Raw genomic sequence first — 16,484 nt, forward strand, 5'->3', positions numbered from 1 at the left:
TCAAGACGTCATGTTGTCTGGAACACTAAACTTCATCAGATGTGGACGAGTCAAATGATCAATGTGGGTGGTTTTGAAGTCATGCAACTTTGGCTTAAGTTATTTTTTCTAGCCTTCTGTAAACTCTGATGTTGTGCAATCCCATTTGCGCCTCTGAATTGTATAAAATAGGTGTTTGTTTTCAGAAGTTGTCATAATGTACAAAACGTGAAAGTCTAAACATTTGTGTGCTACAGAGCTTGTTTATTCTGCAGAAAACAAGCAAAACAAATCCTGTTGGCTTTAGCAGGGAAACAGGGTGTTTTTAAACTTCCATGTTGTTGAAGAAACAAATACTATCCCAAATCTATGGGCCGAGTTTCAGTTTCCCAAAGAGCACTGGTTCACATTATATCAACAAAACTTGAGTGTGTTTTAGTGTTAGTTAGGAGAGAATGGATGCAAAAACTGAAGAGATATATGAAGTATAAAAAATAAGGAGTTTTACAGAAGATTACGGCAGTTTACCATAAAAATAACTGACACCAAGTGAACTACATCTTTAATCCACATTTTAAGGGTTGCAACATTTTTCATCAGAAATGATCGCATATTCTAATTCTCAGAAACAGATTTTGTTGCGCCATGTGGCACATTTTAAGATAAATCAGTCACTGAAAAATGTACCTGAAGGATCTGGTAAGCCACAGAGCAGTTGCTAAAGAGGGCCACCATGCACTTAATGCACTGGTAGGCTCGTTTCTGATAGTGGTTCTTTGAGCGCTGGATGGTGTCAAAAAGACCATCTCTGTCATCAGGAATGCCCTTCAGCACATTGTGGATTCTACACACAAAAAACAGAAGAAGCAGAAATATAAACTCTCATCACGTCCATTACAAACTGATGCAGCACAAATAATTTACACACTGAGCAAAGAGTCTGACCTGTGCGTCTGCCAGGAGTCCTCTATGAGCAGAATCTGTAGCAGCAAATCCAGGTAAGGCCTCAGCTCATAGGTGTAGGAGTATGCCACCTGCAGACACACAACACATAGGATATTTGAACACAGGCTCTAGTGAATACAAGCACATGTTTTTTTTTCTGCTGAACAATGAGACTTTTACCTGCCAGAGCAGCTCACTGAGCACAGTGGAGGAGAACTGAGGGTTCTCCCAGCAGCTGAAGCGGAGCAGCTTTACTGTCTCCTCAGAGTTGCTGCAGTCCTCGATGATCTTCTTCACGTAGCTGGTCCTCACAAAAAGGATCTCTGCCACCAGCTGCTGCACAGGCATCACCGGGGCGGTCAGGTTGGGGTCGCCGTACGGGTTAGGAAGAGGAGGATTACCTGGAGAGAGTAGAGAGGATAAGGGTAACTTGGACCTGAAATACATGTAGTTATTAGAGGGAGATATTTTTTATTCTTTCATCATCTCTAAAAGCCCTCAGCTCCAAGCTCCGCCTACACAAGGCTGATGCTCAGAGTGGCTGGTTTGTCAGTCACTTGATCCTGAGCAAGGATGGAAATCCTCATTGGGCTTAAAACTCTCCCCACCTGAAACCTTCCCAGGCCTGAATGACATTTTGGCTGGACAATATAGTCTCTGTTACATATATATTTTTGAAAGGCCTGTTTTGGAACAATTATATTCTCCTACATGTCCTGATATGAAACTTTTTGTTGTTGCAAAACTTGTTAGGTGAGTGGTTTAGTTCATGTCACGATTTATTCCAGCAGAGGTTGCTCAGACTTGAATTTCATACAACAGATAGTGAATTAGTAATTAGCGAACACTGTAATTGAGTTCTCCCATATAATATTGTATCAATATAGGTCAAGCTCAATGTCTTAAAGTGACAAATATCAGCTGAGCTTGTCCCACTGTATGCAGCTTTAGAAAAGGACCTCACCATTGATGGAGGACTGCATGCGTGATGAGACGTCACAGCAACGGACCAGTTGGGAAACCACAGTGTAGAGCTTGCCCAGCTCAGCGTACTGGTATTTTATGGGAGGGCCGGGACCCTCGTCCAGAGCAACCAACATGAAGGTGGCTGGGACATTCAGCTTCAACAACTGAGTCTTTTCTGCAAGACCTGCGTGTAAGCACCAGAGAGATGTACAAGGAGAAAGACAGCAGTGATTTTAGTCATTATTCTTTTAACTCTAGAAAAAAAACAAAAAACTGTGAGAAACAGATGTTCACGACATGAGTCCGATTGCTGTATGCTCCTTACCCAGGTTGGCATACATAACAAAGAGGTTGAAGTACTGCTGCAGGTGACGGCCGTGTTCAGAAACCTCTCTTCTGAGCAGGTTGAGTACAGCTCTCAACAGGTGGTCGCTTAGACTGAGGTTATCACAGCCCTGATATACAAATTCAGAAAACAACACACACCAAGCAGGGTTACATCAATTGAAAAGACACGGGTCTGGAAAGCTCTCAGTAATTACCTGTGGCACATATTGGTTAAATAATGTTTCACAAAATCTTAATAGGAGCCCATTTTAACAGAGTTTAGTCAAAGTCTGGCACCAACCTGAGCAGAGGGTCCAGGTGAGGCGGTGGGGGAGGGGCAGGGGCCGTCTTGTAGGGAGAAGTGAGCGATGAAGACAATGAGCTTGGCAAACGCACCACGGACCTCAGCGCTCGGGCACTCAAGCAGGTACTCCGAGAAGCGGTTGGGGTAAGCGAATAGAACGTTATGTGCAAACCAATAGCGTACATTCTTACTGTGTCTCAGCAGGATGCAGAGGGCGTCATACCTAGAGGGAAGGACAAGGTGAATATCAGGAGAATATATGGATAAAATCAGAGAAGATCCCCATAAACAGGCAGATCGAGCTTACCAGTCACTGGCAGGACCCCGTACTACTTTCTTGGTGTGAAAACCTGTGCTAAAGAGGAACTTCGCAGCCAGCTGAGCGCTTATCATAGCAATCTCCTCTGCCTCTGGCAGAAGATGGTCTTGTCCTGTTGACAAAGGAGCAACAATATATAAAACAGTGACAATCTTTAAGCTTATTTTCTTACTTTTTCCCACCACTATAAGATCAGCTGTCTATGAAGCTGCACCCAGAGGTCGAAAGATGTACCTATCGTTGGATGAAATGGAATAAATTCTTCAAATAATTAATCCTGATACTTTTTACAATCACAAAAAGGCCCAGAGAAACACGGTGCAAAGCGTAGGTTTTCATACTCCACATGAACATACATGAATTCTGCAAGATGAGGAACAGTGACCTGTTTCTCTTTCTTCAGAAGACTCGATTTGAAATTAAAGAAACATGATGATGATGATGTCGAGCTGACTCTCAGCTTTAAGACTGCAATTCTGACCTAATTTTAAGGTTGAAATTAACAATAACTTTATTATCAATTAATTTTGCTGGAAAACAGAGTCAACATAATGAATAATGTTTGACTGTTTTTCAGGTGTTAAACACAGTTTACTTTCTGTATGATTCATATTATCAATAGTAGGGCTCGACCGATATGACTGATTTTTGTGGCCGATATTGAGGAGAGAGAAAATTCCAATACCGATATATCGGTTGATATCTTTCTTAGTTCGATGTGTAGAGCTACAGTACATAGATACACACTTATTACTTTGATCCCCCAAGAGAACTGCTAGTGTAAAATAATAAAACTCAGATGAAATACTATTTGACTGGTGAATTAATCTAGTAAAATTGGTGCATATCTGCTCTGATCAATAGTAACATGACAGAAAATCATGTCTGCAGCATAGACAAAGACACAATGTAAAACTCAGGGACGATTAAGTATTTTTTTAAGTAGTCGGCTCAGAATGTAGCACAGCTGAAAACAAGCAACAGATTAAGTCCAGTAAACATAAAAAGAAAACCGGCCAGTGGGTGGACGGTCAACAAATCAAGCAAGAAAAAATAAGGCTATATTTTTTTCAATCACTTTGCTTCTGCCGAAAGAAGGATTTAGGTAAACTCACAAAGTCCAATACACCCTCCACACTATATATTCTTCAAATCTGAATCATTCTATTCCAATCAAGTGCTGATGAGGAGGATGCAGCCTCCAAACATTTATTTTCCTGTGGATCATTACAGGGCTCTGGCTCCATTAAAAATGCATTACAGAGGCAGTGCATTTCTCGGCAGTCCATGCTAAACGCTACTGACCACCATTTCTTTCCACAGAGATGCTGTGTGTTAGCATCACCATGAATGTTATTGCTAAGACAAGCAAGGCAGAGATTTCGTGATAAAGTTATGACGGCAGCTGCTATATCTTTGAGAGAGGCTTTGCAATCCACAGAACAGACATAGTCATGACTTTGTCACAGCTCAAAAGATCAAAGAAGCCCCGCAGATACACTGGATATGGAGAATCATAACTGAAGGAATGACGTCAAACTGTGCAGATTAAACTAAATCACATGCTTCATTTATGTTACTCTGCAACAACTGTGCAAATGTGAGGAGTGAGCTATACTATCTGATTAAAAATGTATGCTTATATAGCCAAGACGTAAAATAACACTTCATATTCTTGGTCTGTCTGATAACGTCAATCACATTCGAGTTGGCTTTGGAAAAGAGTCCATGTAGGGAGCGAATGATGGACACCCACCAGCAAAAAAAACCCAACAATTTTTGGATGAAAACTCCCCTCTTTTCAAGATGTATCTGCATGCATCTGTTTTTTGTTTTACATTTTCTTGGTTAAGGTCTCATTATTAATTGTACGGGTTTAATTTAGATCTATGTAGGTGTTTCTTTAAATCTTCGTTCAGGTTAGACCTGATACGGGAGGGGGACAACGTGTTAATATCCTACTGAATGTTTAAGATTGATTTTTTTTTTCAATGATATGAACATAGGTTATGTTTTACATCCAACAGGTCATTTATCAGCATACAATATAAATGTTGCCTACCTGGAGGAGGGTTTAAATAGACACTGTTACAGGTCAGAAGTTTCTTAATGAACTGGAAATATTCCAGGCTGTATTGCATTCTGTTGTGCATGAATTGGACGTTCTGCTTGCGGACGCTGCACTCGATGACACCAGGCATCTTGACCTGATGTGGCTTGGTGGAGGAGATGGTCAGCTCCGAGATGTATTTGACAAGCTCGCTGTCCTTGTCCAGTGAGTCCATACGCTCATAGAAAAGGATGTAGGCGTTCCACCAACGCTTCTGCCTCCTGTACGACATCCTTTTCATCATGTGATCGAACACCTCGCCCATGTATTCCCCTCCAAAGCACTGGTTCTTCATCTCCTCCTCATCGTCCATCTTGCATTCCGTCACATCTCCGTCATCGAATTTATACCAGCGGTTCTTCTCGCCGTCGCCCCCATTCCTCTGGATTATGTAGGAATAGTAATGTCCGCCACTGGCCTGGCCTGAGTGGACCAGCACTCCCACCAGACGATATTTAGAGCTTCCCGGAGGTGTTGGCTCAGAAGGCTCGTTCTGTTGGATCACTTGGTTTTCTGGGTTCACGTCGTCGCCCTCCAGCTTGGCCACACCAGCTACAGTGTATGGCTCCATGTCGAGCTCCCTAGGGAACTCGAAGTAGTCGTTGAACTTGATGGCACACTCCCTCTCCCAGTCGTAATCAAACCGCTTCAGCTGGATGGCTAGGACAGGAGGGAGCTTCTTTATCAGCAGGCGCTTCACTGTGTCCACCTGACAAGGAGAGAAAACATAAATGATCTCTGTAGCTCTTTAAATACATCACAAAGAAGTTAATAGGTCAAGGAAATCACGTACTCAGGAAAACATTAGACAGCCATTAATACCTCCAAAGTGCCTTGTCTTCCAATGCATTTAAGCACATTCTTTGACTGGCTGGTTGCCCCATTCTCACCTTTTTATTACACTTTTCACAGTGATAGGCATTGGCTCCCTCCAGCAGATCTCCTTTAACGTACTGTTCCATGGAGTCCAACAAGTTCTGGTGGTTTCTGATGTCTACATTGAGTGTTGTGAACGACTCTTCACACTCATACCTGAGAACACAACAAAGCAATCACAGGTTAATGTAAGGTATTTTAATATTTCTAGTAGTTGTGCAGGGGAGAAAAGGCTGCACTCACCTGTGGGGGCACCCCTGACAGATCTTCTGATCAGCAAAGGACCCTCCCAGCACCTTGCTGAGCATGGCGGGGTGACCCAGGGCTTTTAGAGCCTCGTCCAGACTGTCCACCAAGGAGTTGAAAAACTCCAGAGCATCATGCTGCTCTCTCAAGTTCACTGGCTCACCCCATAACCTAAATGAGGATGGACAAGAGAGAGTATTACACATCAGCTTCTGCTAATAAGTCACAACATAAATCCAGTCACAACGACTTTGAAATACCTGAACTGTTTCCAGAATCCTCTCGGGACGTAGTACTGCAGCCTGGAAGCAGCCAGATGACCAAAAATGACCTGTAGGTGACGGAGTACTCCAATGTTGTACTCTTTTCTGTCCTCTGACTTACTGGAGGGTTTATCGTCAAACTGATGGTGGTAGCTGAACACCTCATCCCGAGGGTCCACATTACTCTGTAGAGACAAAACATACGAATGAAACATTGATAGAGACATGCCCAACATAAACATACCAGTAAACCTTAACATAATTCACTACTATCACAATATCTACATATTAGAAGAGAAGATCTCTCTTTTGATGCTGATGGTCTGTGATTTTGACGACCCTGTACATGCACAGGACAAAATGTGCAGAGCTTTTTTTTAACAAAATTTAAAATCCTGCTTTCTTCAAACGTCAAATCATTCACTAATTGAGAATCTTGCTGAGGAAAATTGAAAAAAAAAAGGCTGATCATACATCATGCTTTTAATCTCTTTGTCTCAGCTCAAGATAAGCGTATTTAACAGCCCCAGTGTGCTGACAAAGGATCCACATTCAAAAAGGTTTTATTGCATCACAAACTCTCACTGTACCTCGTTCTCCTGCTTCTCATCCCCTGACATGTCATCATCCACGTCGGTGCCGGTGCCCTCGATGGCTAGGATGCCATTGCGGATTGGAGGGATCATGTAGAGCTGCTGAATGACAGAGTTCATATAACAAGTGGCCCCGGCGTTCTTCAGACCCACAAAGCCTTTATTTGGCCGCGGCCCTACAGGAGGCAGGTACTCCCACTCTGTCAGTGTCTCACAACCTGGAGAGAGAAGAAGAGCCGCATGCATGATGTAATTTATGAACCAACAGTGAAATACTTCATTGAAAAAGCAACAATGGTATTTCCATACCCAAATAGTACATGTCAGTCAGGGTGTCAACTATCTGCTTGAGGTTGCGTACACAACCCACAGCCAGAGCCACCAGGAGCTCAAAGCCAGCGTTGATGGAAGCAGGAGTGCTGCACACTGGGATGGCCTGTTCAGTGGGGAACTCCCCACTCTTCATGTACTGCAGGTACACATTAGATGCAGGGAAGATGAAGTCATCAATCAGCTCCTGAGAGAGGGAATAGGGAATACATCTCTTAGAAAGGCTGACAAAGGACAGAAATTTGGAGAATGGAAATTTAATTCTCAATATTTATTTTTTAAAGCTTGTTGTGTTGATTCTACCTTAATGAGGTTCGCTCCTCCCTTCTCGCAGCCGATGTAATACTTCTTCTCTGGTGTCTGGAAAGCGAGAAGCTCTTTGGTGACACCAAGGTGGCCCTCCAGGATAGTCTCCTCCACACCAGTCTCCCCTGTCCTCTTAACCTCGTCCTTAAAAATGCAAACATAACATAAACTCAGTCCCAAATTCAACTGGTAGGGCAAAGAAATAGAAAACTCAAATTGCTTTTTATGGGACGTACTAAACTGTATTACAGGAAATAATTCAGTTTAAAAAAAAAGAGGTCATGAGCATTTTACCCTTATCCGTTTCAGCCAATCGATCTCATTGTTGAGCAGCACCTCAGCATTTGGCAGGTTGATGTTACTGTTATAGGCATAGTTCAGAAGGTGTCGGAGTAAAGTGAAGTAGTCTCCAGCATGTTTGGCTCGCTCCTTGGCTGTACTCTGGACATTAGAGGACACATTTTAAAATTAGGATCTTGTAAGCAGTCAGATAGGACCATCATGATGTTTTACAATGCATGTAGTCAAAGGGGGGGGAAGGCGCTAATTAAAGTCTACAGGAACACAAAGAATATAGCAACTCACCCCCAGCACAGTGAAGAGAAGGGTGATGAAGAAGAGGAGGGGTCTGTGGCCCATACAGCACCGTGTTGCCATCAGGAAAAACTGCTCCTGGGCCATTTGACGCACAGACCTGTTTTCAACAAATCACAACACTAGCATCAAGATATTCATGAAGTAATAGAAACGTCTAGAGACAATGAAACTGCCACCATTAATGCTTCAGTAACACATCCAGGTGTACTCACTTGCTGTGGCAGTGTAGCAGCAGGTCTATGATGAAGGTCTGCCAGGCTTTCTCCTTACTGAGCGTGTCGAGAGCCGTGGGCATGAGGGCGAAACACAGCGTCATCACCTCCAGGGCCTCGCAACACACCTGCTCATCTTCCCCATCTGGCTCTTTAGCTGCATTTGTCTACGATACAGAGAGAGTACAAAATATTATGATAAAATATGTGCAGCAAATTCTTTTATTATTAATCCATTAAAAGTCCCCTAAGTTCATCAAAAGCTCTTTGTTCACTGGTTGTGTCTGGCTTGAATTTAAAGACCTTTTGGGGACTGAGCTGTCTTGTCTCTCTGGTTCTACAACAGTCTGCATCTATTTTTGAAGTATGTGCTGCACAAGTGTCACACAGTGTGCTTTACTACTGTTCAATTTATAATACTGATGTTTTCCAAAATTAAGACCTCCACAGAAACATTCAAAGGCTTCTTACCTTCTCATATATCTTGCTGATTTCTTCATTTGAACTGAAGACGAGCTGTACTGTACCACAGCCTGATGCCCACACTATTTTTTGCACTGCTCGGATCACACATATGTCTGGGATGTACTTGGATGCCTGGAAGAAATTCTGGTGAAAAAAATATTCCCATAAAAGCCATTATCACAAACACAACCGCTCAATCAAATAGATTTTTTATCTACCTATATAGGGTTTGCTTAAACTGACATTTCTTAACATCCTTTTCTTTTGTTTATGCAACTCTTATTACCAGCTTATCCAATCAGTCATGCAACCTTAAATAACTGTCTAAGAAACCGTAATAAAAACTATCCATTTCAATTCATAACCATTACAAACCACTGAAAAGTAGATTTTCTTACATTTTCTGTTACTTCATCAGAAATCTGCTGCGCCAGGCGGATGGCTACGTTGCGCAGCATGCACTCTGAGGCAGGGTTTGGGATGTTTTGCAGGGCACTCTGGAGGACCAGGGCCTGGTCATGAGTGGCCTGATTAATCTGTAAACAAGCAGCAGAAGTGATGTCAGAGATATGGCAGGCAAACATGGAGGAACCAGTCATGCAGGTATGGGTATGTCTCTGTGGTGAGCTCTATGTGTGGCCTAACCGGAGAGACAGGAATATTCCCCTCAGCGTTGGGCTGGCAGGCTTCAGCCACAGCTTTCACATGCCCGAAGCCTACAGCAGTGAGGAGGAGCTTAGCGATCTTCAGAGCATTGAGGTACGCCCCACGCCTTGTCTCCATGTCGGCCGAGGGGAGGAAGTTGTTCCTGGTGAGCATGCTCAACACCAGGGGCAGCCCGCCGCTCTTTAAAAAGTTGTACTGGAAGTCACTAGCGTCCTCGCCCAGAGTGGCACTGGCTGGCATCAGTAGAGCATAAACAACCTGGAACATGGGCAGAAACATGTCAGAAATTCCTTTTAGAACAACAGACATGGTACAGAAACTATGGGCCTGTCTCACACAGGGATTGTATTTTGTGGTATATTTGCAGAGTAAGAGCAAAAAGAGTATTAAGTCAATTGCAGTTACCCAGTTAGTATACTGATAATATCAATCTGATCGGTACAACAGCTGAACATAATAATATTGTTACTTTCTGTAGCCCTCTTCAAACCAGTGTAACCTCACCCTAAACCCGAACATATAAAACACAATAATAACATGCACTGAAAGAGAAAATATTAGAAATATTATAATTATATTAATAAAATTATATTATACTTGTTAAAATGTTTGACTAAGAATAAACAAACAAAAAACATGTATACTGAGGCTCAAAGATGACAACTTGTGATGCAAATACACATTCAGACCCACCTCAATGAGGTAGAGCACTTGTGAGGGTGAGGGGCCAAAGAAGCGCGAGTCTAAGGAAGGACTGAGGCTATTCTCCCCGAGCTTGGCGTGGTCCAGACACACAGCTCGCAGATTCTCTACGGTAGTGTTATCTGAGGAAGCAGAATGATCACAGAAACATCAACCATGAGCTCCTTATGCCTGTGTATGAGTCTGTGTGGGTGTGCTTTTTCATGGTTGACATTCAAAACACATGTGTTTATGTACCTGGGGGCATGAGTTTCATGAGAACTCGAGCTCCATCTCTAAGCAGTGGCATGTTGAGGTTGCAGCCCAGATCAGCAACCTGCCACAGGAAGGAGATGTAGCGAAGATGCAGCGACATTATCTGTAAAAACATGGAGGTGCACGTTAAGAACGATGCCGTTTACATACAGAAACACAAATCATTGACGTTAACATTCAGATGAGTCATGTTGGCCTTCAAGAAGATGGATTTGACTTCACATTAATGTAAGAGCACTTGCTTGACAAAACATAAATAACAAATAAGAATTCTTCAATTAATATTGTACGTCAAACATCACTCCGCCCTTGCTGTGTTGGTAATGTATTACAAGGCTGAAGGGAATATCTGGTTATACCGGACACAAATAATCTCTGCTGTTTAACTCACCACACCAGGAAGACAGCTCTCCACCTCAGGGTTGGGCCCATCGCTGTAGTGGTTGCCGTGGTTACCAGGAGAGCCAGTGGATGAGTCAGACGAGCTGTCTGGGCTTGAGGGCATGTTGGCACTCACCTGGGTCAGCTTGGCCGTGATCAGCTACACAAAGATTTGACATAGTTTTAATACTAACAGAAATAAACAAACTAACCATGGTGTCCATGGGTTCATCCAGTTGGGATTTTGGAGAGACAGATGTTTCTTTAAGTGCGTTTACAATTTTAAGACACAATTATTCCGTGTTGATGAGTTCAACATTCATACCGTTTTGTCCTTCAAATTAAGCTGTCCAATCAGCTTCCTATCGTCAGCTGGATCAACGACCTCCCCGCCAATAAAGAGCTCTATCTTTGTATGTGCAGCATTAGCTTTGATCCTGTTTAGGATGCCACGGCGAACAGAGCCGATTGTGTCGTTCGTGTGTGACCAAATGTCCAAGTCATCCACCTGACGCCCCTGGTTGGGGAAACGGACGATCAATGTGATGTGCTTCCCCCGGAAAGCTCTGCAAGAGAAGATAAAAGACAGTTTTATCGAATGACTAAAGACCATTTAAGCCCTTGTTTGTTGGACAACAAATGAAAATGCTTGAGAACGATTATGCACAATAATTTAAAGGGCCACTCCACTGGCTGCATAGGCAACAATGTTGATTTCAATACATGAAATTACAAATGAGGTTAATGTCATTGTGACTGTACCTTGACATAGGCAGTATAGTCCTCTCCTCATGGTAATCACTATCACACTCGTTGATGTACTCCTTGAGTACAGTGAGAACTCGCACCATGCGGATAGCCTCCTGACGGGCACAGTTGATGCTATCTTTGTCTCCATCTAACACACACAGGGTGTCATAGGACGCCTTCAGACGGTCAAAACATGACTGGATGAAATCTTCATGAATTTCAACCTGAATGGAGAGAAAACAGATGCAACAGATGCAGTTTATATATTAAAAAATAAAATAAAATAAAATAGAAACCACGAACCCACTACAGAGCAAAGCTGTCAGTTTACCTGGTTGACTTGGAGTTTTGGTCCGAGGTTGGTGTATATCTCTTTCAGCAGGTCTATGGCTCGGCTGGCAATGTCATCACTACCTTGAATAACAACCTGGGACAAAGAAAAAAACTCTGTATCAGACCAGTCGCAGGAAAACTGAGCCTTATTACCAACTACTAACACAAGGTCTGAGGACTCATCTCTTTTCCCATTAACTCCACATATAAAGGCCTATATATGCTCAAAGATTTGTGTGTATAAAAAAATACTAATCAGAGTGCAAAGATACATTAACTCAAAGGAATGAAAAAATAAATGATCTTATTCTTCAAGTACAATATGTAGACCATGAGAATCAGTGACTCAGAAACAGAATAGACTATCTGCTCCATACACAGTTCAAGCTATGCATTGGCAAGAGTTACTGCAGAACAAGATTGATCACAATACAGGGGGTTACTATTCATTATAATAATACAATACAGGGGTTACTATTCAATATACTAATACAATACAGGGGTTACTATTCAATATACTAATACAATACAGGGTTTACCATACTATCTATTACCTAGCAATAAATACAACAATAAAACATTGTGCAATCTTTAATCTAATATAAAAACTTTCCCTTTACTAAAGACAACAAACTGTTAAAAAAATAAAATAAAATGGAATAAAATCTTAGTAAAAAAGGTCGACTACTTTTATGCAATCAGAACAGAGGGAGCAGAGGAAGGGAGCAGCTTCTCTTCGTACCCCTCACCTGCTCAGTTCAATGTTCCACCTTACAAAAGTGCCACAAGGCTTGCAGATGCATGAGGTAACATGTCAGTGCCGGAGAGAACTAGGCTAAGTGAGAGCACATTATGTGAGTAATTGCCCCTGAAAGATGTGGGGTCTTTAATAAACATCTCGGGCCAGGGAGAGACCTTTCGGAACAAGAGCGGATGTATTTGCAAAGTCTTTTGCACTCTTTCCAAAATAAAAACATATTTTTCTTACCAAGGGCTTTCAAATTCAGAAAGTCTCTGTTAGTTCAACAGATTTGAGTGGTGTTCAAGGTGGCTAAAATAAGTTCTCCTCAATTTCTAAAAGCTATTACAAAACCGGGTAAAGTAAAAGACTGACAGAGCACTTTCCACCACCAAATAAGCAAAAACATGGGTTTATATGTGCCTGTTGGAACAAATCTCCTCACCCTCCAGAGGTAGTCCAGGCCGATTAGTTCCAGGTCATCCATCATGTAGGCTCTGCGCTTTGCTACCAGCTTGCCCTCCCTGCAGTTGACAGCCTTGAAGAATCTCTCAAAGCACTTCATCCCATTCTCTGTGAGCAAGGATGGGTCCAACTGCAGAACGTTGTTCTCAAAGAAGTCCTTATTGATGTCTGGATCCAGGTCCGGCTCATCACCCATCAGCTTCGAGTACCTTTAAAGAAATAGTACCAAAGCATTTAAAACAATTGCTTGCTGACTGGTAAAAGTAGGGGGATTCATTCAGGTCAAGACAAGAGAGAAAATCTAGCTGTACCACTTGAAGCAGGCCTCACGGTCACAGAGAAACACTGCATTCTCAGCCAGACACTTCCAGATCTGCTTGGCCTGTGGGGCACACAACCACAGCTGGCCATCTTTTAGTAGGAACCTGGGGGGGGAAAAAAGAAGAAAATCAATAGTGGACACCTGTTGCCCGAAGTGAGAGAAGCTAGCTTTTGAAGGTCACAATGATGTCGTTGTCTTGAATTGTAATAATTGCTGAGTGTGAAGTCTCTAGGTGCCACTTTCTCAATTATTACGCACTGTTGTCCTTGAACGAGGTACTTCAACTAAGCAGCGCAAGTACTCTGAATGTGCTGTGCAGCTTACACAGGTTGTCAGAGTATGTCATATATTTTACATTATCAAAGTTTTCTTTTCCACATATAAATACACAAATACATCGATACTATGAATGTCACAATACATTTAAATGATACTAGATACTATATTCACATGATATAGATATCCGTTTCAAAATTAGAAGTCCTAGGCACCAAATATTAGGTAATTTCTTGTTTACAATTAGGGACGTTAATAGTGACTACTTTTTATTTTTGTATTTGATTTTGAGAGGTTCAAGGTGATGCTGTACCTCAGGAAGTTTAGTCGTTCCTGTACTTCCTGGACATGGCTGTAGCGGCTTCCTGGCCTGACCGTCTGGGGGTCAAACTCAGCTTGTTCCTCTGTAAAAAAATAGAGACAGGAGCATTCGTTGAAACCCCAAATCATTGGTCCAAAAGCTGCATATATGAGATATCCAACATACAAAAGGAGCTATTTTGGGCCGTGACAACGTACCTTTGGAGAACTGCCTCATGGTCTCCATGTAGGCTGAGAGGTTCTCAGCCACTAAGGTGACCAGGGCATGGTTATGCTGCAGCTGATTGATCAGGTCGTGGCGGTAAAACACATGAGGACTTCTCTGGGTTTGACTGAGGAGATAACAGCAGGAAAAGTGGAGGTTGTGAGGGGGACAAAAATAAATCCAGTCAGGATCCAAGAGAGAGAGAGAGAGAGAGAATTAAGCTGATATAACAGACTCAGTAACAAAATTCTGATTCAGAAAACACTGCATGAATGATTCTTTCATTTGTTTCTTTCAGGGACATTAAAGAAAGCAGCTTTTGGTGTGTTGATGTGTTTGTGTGTGTGTTTGTCATAGAATAACCAGCAGAAGAAGTCATATCAATAAAGGCCATTTCCTGCCTTGTTTTCCACTTTACGAGAACTGGATTCAAGAACCAAATGAGCCTGCAGTTCTTGATCTGGTTCATTCAGTAAGCATACTACAAAGAGCCTCATAATAAATAAAATGCAACATTTTAACGTCAGATTGATTTATTAATGCCAAAGAATCATCACAGAGAGATGGCTCAGATTAATTCAAATTCTGCAGTTACTGTTTACTTATTAGCAGTGGCTCACTTAAGATGAACAGAAAAAGTAGTATTAGTAAATATAACATATTGCAGTGTTACTTTATTTGTCAGGTTTATCCTTTAACTGCAAATGCAGGGAAAACAACATCAGCATTAATTTGTGTAAAGTGGATCCAAGGCATGAAATACCTCTGATATTTTGCATTGAGTGATTTATGCTTAAAAGAGCTGGCATCAGGAAGAATGGGGCTCCATCTCAAAGGACCTTTGGTTCAGCTGTGCAACTGCTTATTTTATTTTCCATAAATGAAAAAGTTTATATAAGGAATACCAACAAGAAGAACTTATTTTTCATTGCTGGGCAAGCCACTGGCCAATGGGAAGTGATCCGCACAAGTAACATTTGTTAGAAAACTTTTAACATCTACTGTGATTTCTTTCTTTCTTTTAAATTATTTTCATTAATTTCATGGTTTCCACCACAGGGTCTGACTTACTTTACTTTCTCCAACCTAAATGATAACATACCATATAACAGTCTACAGTACACTATCAGAAAGGCTTCAAACACACATACAAAATAAATGTAAAAAAAAAAAAAAAAAAAAAGAGAGAGAGCTATGAATTCATCTCCCATTCATTCATCTTACACAAGCCACATCTGTCACCCCCGCCCCCCTCTAAAACCTCAACATACACTCACACCCCTCACAAAAGTCCCTGTCCTGCTTTCTCCACTGATCTTCTCACGTTTCTGCACCAGCCATGTCACAGCTTGTTATGATTTCATGGGATCTTAAAATTTAAGATAAGGACCTACCAAGAATGTGAATGATGAGATTATGTGGTTTCTGACATGGCTTCTGTTGTCTAACTGAACTTTATGTGTTTTGGACTTCAGACAGGGAATGTAAGTAGGAATAAGTCATTTGAGATGAAACCCAAGAAAGAATTGCTTAAGCGGATTCATGGCAGAGATTAACATTTTATATACATCATTAACATATCAAAGAGAAAGTTAGACTTGACGTAACACAGAAATAGGTAGAACCCTGAAATTAGCTCTTAACTTACCCCACTAAGTTCGTTTGTATGTTAATTGGCATTTTCTTTCTGAAAAACAACAGGCATGTATACTACTTTTTTTTCTACATTGCTAGAAACTTCAAATCAAATACTTGATGATTAATGCTTGACAATATGACCTCTAATCAATCTTAAATTACTTTTTAAAAAACTACCAGTGTTACATTAGATTTCGAAGTATGCTAAACCTATGTTGTTTTTAATCAGTGTAATAGTACTAGGCTTTTATCATCAAGGACATCTTAACACATCAGAGCAGGAAAAGCACAGGTGTTAGTGATAAAATGAATGACGGCTGGAATGCATTAAGCTGCATCAGTTTCCTCTGGCTTTACTGCTATACCCATTTAAGATATCAGCTGTTAAAAGGCCAATGGTTTAAAAAATAATAACCTCAAAAGTTACTTTTAATCTTAACTGAAAATGTACTAGTCAAGTGAGTCACCAGACTCGACAGAGGTGGGCATTTTAACTGGTTGCATGTTGCAAGTTAAAGCATGCATTTGGGTTTGTTAAGATTCAGCTTGAATCGATCAATATTCCCCACACCATCTTTAAACAGATTTGATTT

The 16,484-nt window shown here is 41.5% G+C and overlaps 1 protein-coding gene across 6 annotated transcripts in view; it reads right to left on the reverse strand.

Annotated features, from left to right (window-relative positions):
• usp9 (ubiquitin specific peptidase 9) overlaps positions 1 to 16,484 on the reverse strand; it is a 37,576-nt gene that overhangs the window by 5,990 nt on the left and 15,102 nt on the right. For 2 of the 6 annotated variants that reach the window (XM_061053146.1, XM_061053143.1), the window contains exons 14-44: positions 15,902 to 15,940; positions 14,247 to 14,380; positions 14,041 to 14,131; positions 13,441 to 13,554; positions 13,110 to 13,338; positions 11,924 to 12,019; positions 11,605 to 11,816; positions 11,168 to 11,408; positions 10,853 to 11,002; positions 10,444 to 10,564; positions 10,198 to 10,328; positions 9,484 to 9,762; positions 9,237 to 9,374; positions 8,845 to 8,982; positions 8,374 to 8,540; positions 8,150 to 8,258; positions 7,859 to 8,005; positions 7,562 to 7,708; positions 7,238 to 7,445; positions 6,926 to 7,146; positions 6,333 to 6,520; positions 6,070 to 6,243; positions 5,841 to 5,982; positions 4,903 to 5,659; positions 2,829 to 2,952; positions 2,519 to 2,744; positions 2,216 to 2,345; positions 1,889 to 2,074; positions 1,105 to 1,325; positions 925 to 1,013; positions 667 to 823 (exon numbers count right to left, since the gene is read on the reverse strand). In XM_061053146.1, the coding sequence (XP_060909129.1) occupies positions 667 to 823; positions 925 to 1,013; positions 1,105 to 1,325; positions 1,889 to 2,074; positions 2,216 to 2,345; positions 2,519 to 2,744; positions 2,829 to 2,952; positions 4,903 to 5,659; positions 5,841 to 5,982; positions 6,070 to 6,243; positions 6,333 to 6,520; positions 6,926 to 7,146; positions 7,238 to 7,445; positions 7,562 to 7,708; positions 7,859 to 8,005; positions 8,150 to 8,258; positions 8,374 to 8,540; positions 8,845 to 8,982; positions 9,237 to 9,374; positions 9,484 to 9,762; positions 10,198 to 10,328; positions 10,444 to 10,564; positions 10,853 to 11,002; positions 11,168 to 11,408; positions 11,605 to 11,816; positions 11,924 to 12,019; positions 13,110 to 13,338; positions 13,441 to 13,554; positions 14,041 to 14,131; positions 14,247 to 14,380; positions 15,902 to 15,940 (5,506 nt within the window). The remainder of the gene's footprint in view (positions 1 to 666; positions 824 to 924; positions 1,014 to 1,104; positions 1,326 to 1,888; positions 2,075 to 2,215; positions 2,346 to 2,518; positions 2,745 to 2,828; positions 2,953 to 4,902; positions 5,660 to 5,840; positions 5,983 to 6,069; positions 6,244 to 6,332; positions 6,521 to 6,925; positions 7,147 to 7,237; positions 7,446 to 7,561; positions 7,709 to 7,858; positions 8,006 to 8,149; positions 8,259 to 8,373; positions 8,541 to 8,844; positions 8,983 to 9,236; positions 9,375 to 9,483; positions 9,763 to 10,197; positions 10,329 to 10,443; positions 10,565 to 10,852; positions 11,003 to 11,167; positions 11,409 to 11,604; positions 11,817 to 11,923; positions 12,020 to 13,109; positions 13,339 to 13,440; positions 13,555 to 14,040; positions 14,132 to 14,246; positions 14,381 to 15,901; positions 15,941 to 16,484) is intronic. The other 4 variants (XM_061053148.1, XM_061053147.1, XM_061053144.1 and 1 more) reach the window with 3 other exon arrangements.

Source organism: Labrus mixtus, chromosome 13, assembly GCF_963584025.1.
Source record: "Labrus mixtus chromosome 13, fLabMix1.1, whole genome shotgun sequence".
NCBI classification, from domain to species: Eukaryota; Metazoa; Chordata; class Actinopteri; order Labriformes; family Labridae; genus Labrus; species Labrus mixtus.